At 36.6% G+C, this 8,557-nt stretch overlaps 2 protein-coding genes across 3 annotated transcripts in view; one reads left to right on the top strand and one right to left on the bottom strand.

Annotated features, from left to right (window-relative positions):
• Window positions 1–3,412: 3,412 nt before the first annotated feature.
• rnf7 (ring finger protein 7) lies at window positions 3,413–5,640 on the bottom strand. The gene is made up of 3 exons (XM_048168629.1): window positions 5,382–5,640; window positions 4,412–4,459; window positions 3,413–3,888 (listed from the first exon to the last, which is right to left on the bottom strand). Exons 1-3 carry the CDS (start codon window positions 5,554–5,556, stop codon window positions 3,770–3,772), a joined length of 342 nt encoding a protein of 113 aa, XP_048024586.1. The 5' UTR covers window positions 5,557–5,640; the 3' UTR covers window positions 3,413–3,769.
• The window catches only part of trpc6b (transient receptor potential cation channel, subfamily C, member 6b), a 27,382-nt gene continuing 24,381 nt past the window's right edge, over window positions 5,557–8,557 (top strand). The window contains exons 1-2 of one of the 2 annotated variants that reach the window (XM_048168628.1): window positions 5,557–5,675; window positions 7,940–8,120. In XM_048168628.1, coding sequence (XP_048024585.1) covers window positions 8,026–8,120 — 95 coding nt within the window. In that variant the 5' untranslated portion in view covers window positions 5,557–5,675; window positions 7,940–8,025. Of the gene's footprint in view, window positions 5,676–7,624; window positions 8,121–8,557 lie in introns of those variants that run through there. The other variant, XM_048168627.1, reaches the window with a different exon arrangement.

Here is an 8,557-nt window from a genome sequence, read left to right as displayed (position 1 = left end):
GTCGACCCCTAGTCAGACACGCTAACACCACAAAACAGCACCAACAACAGCAATAGCAGACTCTACATGCTTGCATTCATGCTGCAGAAGCTACTGAACCAAAATAAAGTGTTATTTCTAAGCTTTGCTAAAGTTTGTATTCAGCGCGCAAGGTTTATGCGCATGCTCCAAGTCTTCTTCGCTGCTTTAAGTGCATTTCTGCGGCAGAATTACAGCGCCACGTAATGGTCTGGCATGTATACTACATCATTTTGAGTCGTTTCAGTGGTTTAGTGTGGACGCAGATATTTTTTGAGACGAGGAAAAAAAAATATCGGTTTAGGGTAAGCTCCGGCTTCGTGTGGACGTAGCCTTAATCTATAAGCCCTGTCTGTGAAACCGGGCCTTAGAGGTCTATTCAAATTTTAAACCCCAAGTATGAGCTAAATTAATGACGCCAACCACCAATTAAATGTTATGCTTGATGCTGTTATAAGCTCACGTATCTCAGTTGTTTTCATTTTTTTTTTGAGAGAGAGTTTGAAGACTTTAGAATCTCACAAAGACAGATTTAGAGTTCATTATGACAGTAGAATGAGAATAAGCCTTCATTAGATGTAAATATTATAATCTGTCCTCTTGGCTGTTTTTAATCGAGCTTTGTGGACTGGGGCAGACATGTTAGCATTAATAGGTTGTCTAGCAGGCAGCTGACAATAATGATACAGCTTTACAGTACCTGTGGTAGCACTTTATTTTACAGTCCTGTTCCGCATATACATACTATGTAGTTATTATTGTAATTACAATAACTGGGTTATAACTAATAACCCTGAACCTACCCCTAAACCTAACCTTTACCCTTGTAGTTACCTTACACCAATCAGGCACAACATTATGACTACTGACAGGTGAAGTGAATAACACTGATTATCTCTTCATCACAGCACCTGTTAGTGGGTGGGATATATTAGGCAGCAAGTGAACATTTTGTCCTCAAAGTTGATGTGTTAGAAGCATAAGCGTAAGGATAAGCTCTGCAGCTGCAGCTCTTGTGGGGTGTTCCCGGTCTGCAGCGGTCAATATCTTTAAAAAGTGGTCCGTGGAAGGAACAGTGGTGAACCGGCGACAGGGTCATGGGTGGCCAAGGTTCATTGATACACGTGGGGAGCGAAGGCTGGCCCGTGTGGTCCGATCCAACACACGAGCTACTGTAGCTCAAATTGCTTAAGAAGTTAATCCTGGTTCTGACAGAAAGGTGTCAGAATACACAGTGCATCGCAGTTTGTTGCGTATGAGGCTGCATAGCCACAGACCAGTCAGGGTGACCTGTCTACCACAAAAGCACCAACAGTGGGCACGTGAGCATCAGAGCTGGACCACGGAGCAATGGAAGAAGGTGGCCTGGTCTGATGAATCACATTTCTTTTACATCACATGGATGCCCGGGGGCTTGTGCGTCGTTAACCTGGGGAACACATGGCACCAGGATGCACTATAGGAAGAAGGCAAGCCGACGGAGGCAGTGTGATGCTTTGGGCAACATTCTGCTGGGAAACCTTGGGTCCTGCCATCCATGTGGATGTTACATTGGCACGTACCACCTACCTAAGCATTGTTGTAGACCATGTACACCCTTTCATGGAAACAGTATTCCCTGGTGACTGTGGCCTCTTTCAGCAGGATAATGTGCCCTGACAAAAAGCAGAAATGGTTTAGGAATAGTTTGAGGACCACAACAATGAATTTTAGGTGTTGACTTGGCCTCCAAATTCCCCAGATCTCAATCCAATTGAGGATCTGTGGGATGTGCTGAACAAACAAGTTCGATCCATGGAGGCCCCACCTCGCAACTTACAGGACTTAAAGGATCTGCTGCTAACATCTTGGTGCCAGATACCACAGCACACTTTCAGGGGTCTAGTGGAGTCCATGCCTCGACAGGTCAGGGCTGTTTTGGCAGCAAAAGGGGGACCGACACAATATTAGGAAGGTGGTCATAATGTTATGCCTGATCGGTGTATATTACCAGTACTTTCTTGGCTAAGTACACATGCTGTAAAATAAAGTGTATCTGTATTTGCATTTATTAAGATGGCAAGATTTTGTAATGAAACTTCAAATGCTTGACGTGAGTTTTGTAGAGTAATAAAACTTGTGCTTATATATAATGACTTTACACTACTAAAAATGTATCTATTTTTTTAAATGAGTGAGAACAGATAGTAGCCAACAAGTGTCCAGCATAGATGGGAACTTCTTCAATACATCCCAAGAGGCACAAGTCTAACATGAAAAATACATTCCACAATCCCTTGGCTTGCAGCAATAAAGATTATATTCATTAGCATTATAGAAATTAAATTTAGAAATAAACTTCACCTGTTTCCTTCGCCTGAAATTCACCCATAAACTAAGTTTACACTTACGTGTTTTGTATTTAAAATGTGTATTAAGAATATTCACCATAGTTTTAGAAAACACGTCAGTGAAAATGGTTTTCTGCCGTGCCTGTTAACTGTGGAAATCTTTTTCTACATATATCAGTGTAATTTTAAAAAGTTGTATGTTCTTGCACATGATAGGTATAGACTGCATACATAATATTCAATGAAAAAATATGTTGGGAAAGCCTTGATTATATCCATTAGGAACTGAGTGGATCATAACAAGGGTGTTATGTACCAGAATGCTGCCAGACCTGAATGTGAACTCCCTAAAACATGTCTAAGTAGCTTTATTCTTGGTTAACATTATTCAGTAGCATGCACAGTCAAGTTTTCACAAGAAGTTATTACATTACATATTGTTTATAGTAATTTTAAATAAAGTATAGCAGGACATTTGTCACACTGCTAAACATGTCATGTCAACTACCCAAATACAATTTAGTGCATAATATTTAGTCTTCATTGCACTCTTGAGAAAACCCCTTAACTCCAGAAAGCACCAAGGGGGATATCAGAACAAATAGTTTACAGTGCCGCTGGCTGAAAAGTTTGCGTCAAATTACTAGTACCTAAATCTTTGTCTTGGAAATTGTCCTTATGGGTTCCGGATTAATCATAAGCACTCAAATCCTGAGCTAAGTATTTCACTAGAATTAGCAGAGAGGATGGAGCAATAAGCAACGTACTGGTGGAAGACTTACAAAATGCCTTTTCAATGAGGTCTAAATGTTGCATTGGCTTAGGAAAAGTCAAGGATTTGTTTTTTTTTTTCAAGTTTTGTGCTGTAAAATATTTCATATTTCTCTCTTTGCAAGCACTCAAGTAAAAGTAAAATTTACCTGCTTGATAAATACTGAAGTTTAATTATTTAAAAAATCATTTTTGAATCTTAAATTCAGTCCATTAAGGGATTTTGAGAGACTTGTGTACACTTATAATGAACAATAATTTAAACATATATATATATCATAATCACACACTTATAAAAGTTATTTTTTTAATTTATTTCTAGCACACTTAAAACACACATTCATAGTACAGCTTCAGTTAGAAGGTCACACATACTGCCACAAACACCCAAGTGAATCTGCCGTTTCCTGGAGCTCTTCTGGCTGGTTCTTGTTAATGCTGTATGAGGTGACAGAAAGATAAAGCTAACCAGTGTCACCTGGATTTCTGCCTACATCCATGGTTTCACATTGACAGTCACATACATGCAGACAGGTATTCCTACACATTCAGTGGCTGCAGATGCTCTCATAATCACTCAAAAGTCTCGTCTTCCTAAGTGGAGTAGTGCCAAAGTGGACGGAGGAAATGTGGGTACAAAGCTCCAATCCTCACTTGCCGATCCTCTGTACCACCCAGTCCTGTTGGCATAGTGGGCATCTATTGTTCTGCTTGACCCAGAGGGACATGCAGCAGTTGTGAAAAGAGTGGTTACACTCTCCCCATACCACTGAGAGAAAGACAGAATAAGAGAAAGTGACTGACTTTTACTGTATGAACAAAAAAAAGCACTGAGACATTCCTCAAAATATCTTCCGCAGAAGGAAGATAGATTTGAAGGTGAATATATGACGACTGAATTTTCATTCCTGGATGAAGTATCTCTTTAAGTCTTTAAATATCACAGTGTGAGACTGTCCTTTGATTTTACCATTGTCTAACCTAACAGTGTGGAGGCAGGGCGCGTTTGATGACGCAAATGAATACTATGGATTGTGCACTTGGTCAAGGTACTTAACCTCTGGTTGCTTCAATTGGATTGTCCCTAATAAGTGTTCTGTAAGTCAATTTGGATACGATCATTATTTTGTTTATTATTATTGTGTATATAAAAATGAGAGAAATAATACAATATGACAGAAAATAAGTGAAGGGCAAACTGTAATGCAATGGACTGTGCTGCCATCTGCTTCTAGGGACTTAATGTAATTGATTAATTAGGCAGGTAATTAGTGATGTTACAGTCGACTTACCAACACAGTCCTCTTGTTTGTTTTCAGCCTGGCATCTCAAGCATGCATCTGAAATACATTTAAAATACACACAATTCAAAAATATACATAGTTCTTTATGCTCATTTAGGACAGAAATAAGTTGAAATCTAAATCCCGTTAAAACACTTTCAGAGAACAGACATGCTAAAGTCATAAAGTCACAACATTTTGGTATATTCTTTATATTATGCATTTGAATGTTCAATGCCGCGTTTTTGTCAATAACAAGTGCATTTGCACATTCAATGCAGCATTTCTGGACATTGTTCAAGTTGTTTTTGACGTCTGCGCAGATGTATTTGCATTTTTTTTATGCAGCATTACTGAGAATCACAGTGATAAACATCGTAAAAATAAGCATTTGATTCAGAGGGTTAGAGCATCATATTGTTGTTAGCATGTTTAGTTTGGCTTTTGTTGTAGCATCATAAGTTTGATTTAAAAAAAAAAACAAAAAAAAAAAACCTGATGCACATTTGAGCATTAAAGCGGCATTTAAATGTCATTCATTCAGCATTTTGAACATATATACGCATTCGAACACTGGATGCAGATGATTCTTCGATCATATTCGCGTTTAAAACATTTGATTCGGCATATTTTGAGCAGGAACGGTTCAAGATTCGATTTTCGTATTATTATTATTATTATTATTTATTTATTTTTTAACTAAGTGCGTTTGATTGTCATATTCAAAACATTTTGGGCATAATAATAGGACGTTCCAACGTTTGTATCTGCATTTATACAACCACTTATGATTTCCACAAATGTTGTGTATGTAGGCAGCAGTATGTCATTCACTTTTAACTGTTACAAGTGTGACAGACGAACGCTTTCTACATTCACGGTCTTTTGAGGTAACGTTAAACCATAGCGTTAAACCAGCTAACAATCATATAAATGCTATCTCAGGTAACGTTAGCCTGTTAGCTAGAGAAACACTTACCCATTACTTGAACCCGACAAATAGCGCAGGTGTCACACTCCACATCCCAGCTCCACATTGCCACCGCATTCCACTTCTTGAGGGAGAACATCTTGTCTCCCCCTGATTTGGATCCAGAAGAACCGCTGTGAGTGTGCACTAAAACCGGCTCATCACCATCGTCCATCTCCGCCATGGCGAAGAGGCGCAGAAACAAAATGGCTGAGGTAGGCGGGTCTGCAGACACGCAGATCGGTCTCTCAGTGGAGTTGTCTGTAAACAGGCCTCTGGCTAGATGTCTTAAAATACTGGCACCTATATTTTTAAGAACAGTCAAGTTAATTTTTACCATTTGCCCTAATTTCTCCTAACCATTTCCTCTAAAAAAAACTTTCTTTCTTGAAACAAGAAAAATGAAATGAGATAAACAAATCATGCTTTTTTTTCTCTCTCTTTTTTTTTTAAATCCATTGAATGATTTTGGTTGCATTTGTACTGTATGATTTCACTTTTATGTATTTATTTGATATATAAATTGTTTATATATTCTACTATAGTTCTTCAGTAGTCTTCTGTAGTTTTTGTTTTCACTTTTCTGAATCTGTGATGGACATATTTTATTTTTTTCATTAATTATTTTTCGGCTCTCCTTATTTCATGTCTTCTTTTAACCTCCACACATTTTATTATTAAATGTGGAGAATTGTAGGTTTTGCTCACAATATATATATATATATATATATATATATATATATATACTGTATATATATATATATATATATATATATATATATATATATATAATTCACTTGGTTTTACATGCAAGCATTATTATTTTGCAAATAAAAATGTTGAAAATACCACATGCAGCATGCACAAGAGTGCTGTTGTTGTGAATTTTGACATGGCTATGATTGCTTAAAGGGTTAGTTGCTTATAGCTGTTGGTTGAAAATAATGTAACTCATTACTCACCCTCATGTTGTTCTACACTAAAAGCATATTTGAATCAGTTCATGTGAGTTCAGTGGTTCTATCTTAATATTATAAAGCGATAAGAATACTTTTTGTGAACCAAAAAAACAAAATAACGACTTTTTAACAATATCTATATTGGCTGATTTCAAAACACTGTATTCTTGTCGCTTTATAATATTAAGATAGAACCACTGAACTCAAATGAACTGTTTCAAATATGTTTTTAGTACCTTAATGGTCCTTGAGAGTTTGAATGGCTTTGCTCTCAATGCAAGCCTCATTGAGCCATCGGATTTTATCAACAATATCTTAATTTGTGTTCAGAAGATGAACGAAGGTCTTACGGTTACGGGTGTAGAACGACTTCAAGGTGAGTAATAAATGACATTATTTTCATTTTTGGTGAACTAACCCTTTAAGTTCATGCATACTGCCGAACCACAGCCATGCCAAAATTGCTAGTGATTGATCACTCCCCCCATTCTCCACCGGTTATGACGCAATTGTGACATCACATCAGAATAATAGGCCTATATAATATTATTACTGTCAGGAAAACAGGGTATAAGAATATAGAATATAATAAGCCATTCATTAAAGTATACATCCATACAAAATAACGTTTACAGAGGGTTTGGAAAGCTTTCAAACTCTAAAAGAAAAATCTTGAAAATTGGAATGAAGTGTGCTGATTTTTAAAATCTGGTCAATAAAATAAAAATATCAATTTGTGACATGTCTGCTTGTTTATATATAAAATTCTGTATAATGATGATGTATTGCAGCATAAAGAGTGCTGAATACACTGACATAACACTGACAAAGATATACGTGAAATTATCATCCTTTTAGGAAGCAATCTCTTTAAGGTTACAGTACATCTTATAGGCACCCTACCATGATTTTGGCTACATTTGGAAAATTTGGTCTGTTTATAACGATTTAAAAAATAAAAGACACAGTTATTTCAACATAATATCTATTATATTTTCCTCTCTACACAGATATTCAGTATTAGATCATGCTAATCCATATAGCCTATGCTACTGTTGATGCAGGTTCCATTGTTATGTTTGTTTGTCTGTATAGGCTAGCATGTAGATTGCTTTTGTTTTTCTTGTACTTTTATGTTCACACTTTGTAAAACGCATTGAGAGAAATCATTATGTAAAGTAAATGTATTATCATTGTGTTGTTATTATTATTATTACCTCTGACAATTGCATATATGCCAGCGCCCATGAGGGGGCGACTCGCTACACTTGGAATAAAACAGCTCTTTTGTAGGCTGTATGGATTCTCCCCCTCCTGTACAGTTTGTGATCATTTTAATATTTCTTAAACTGTTTTATTTTTTGCAGTTTTTTTCGCCTACATTTTCTAAAATCTTACAATAATTTACTTTAAAAATCACCTAATAAAACTGAAAAAGGTTTCTTTGAACAACTCGTATAATGATGTAGCCGTGACATCATCACACACATTCGATTTGTTAAACACGCTCAATGAGCTTCCCGGGAACGCGCGGGTAGTTTTACGGATCAAACCCACACCAGAATTCGCATATTTAATGAAAAATAGTTTGAGGAGAATTTTGCTTAACTTTGCAGGATCACATCAATCCCTAGTGTGAGCGGCTCTTTCGTGCGCACCAGTAAAGGTGAGAGATTCATGAAGACAGCAAACCGATGTCCAGTGACCACACTTCTGTCAAACACACTTCTGTTCATCAACGGATGAACACCGACTTTGAAAAGTATCCTTTGCCACGGTATTGCAAGAGGTGAGTTCTGTTTTTGGACATTTTGGAGATGCATAGAAATGTTGCAACAATAACAAAGTTAAGCAAAGTTTTACCAATAATTTTTTTTTTCATAACCTTTCATTGTTTTCCTGATTTTTGTTATTGTATTTATTTAATGATTCAGCTGCACGTAACTGATTGACACCCTCTCTGACATGTTACATGTACAGATGTATTGATCTTAAACATTGATATTGAATTATAAAGAAATGACATAACATTAAGCAATAACTCTGTTGTCACATATGACTATTTTCAGACAAACATTATAATTTGGGCCTAATGTAAGGTGTATTAGGACTGGAATATCTTAACATTATGTTTTTTTTGTATTAAGACAGACTGGGGCTAGTTGTCACTCAGAGAATTTGTCACAAGCATGAAATCTCAGTAACTATACCATTTTGAGTCAAAGA

The sequence above is a fragment of the Megalobrama amblycephala genome, linkage group LG19, assembly GCF_018812025.1.
Source record: "Megalobrama amblycephala isolate DHTTF-2021 linkage group LG19, ASM1881202v1, whole genome shotgun sequence".
In the NCBI taxonomy this organism is placed as follows: Eukaryota; Metazoa; Chordata; class Actinopteri; order Cypriniformes; family Xenocyprididae; genus Megalobrama; species Megalobrama amblycephala.
The sequence above is the reverse complement of the archived record's forward strand: the minus strand, read 5'-3'. Positions and strand labels throughout refer to the sequence as shown.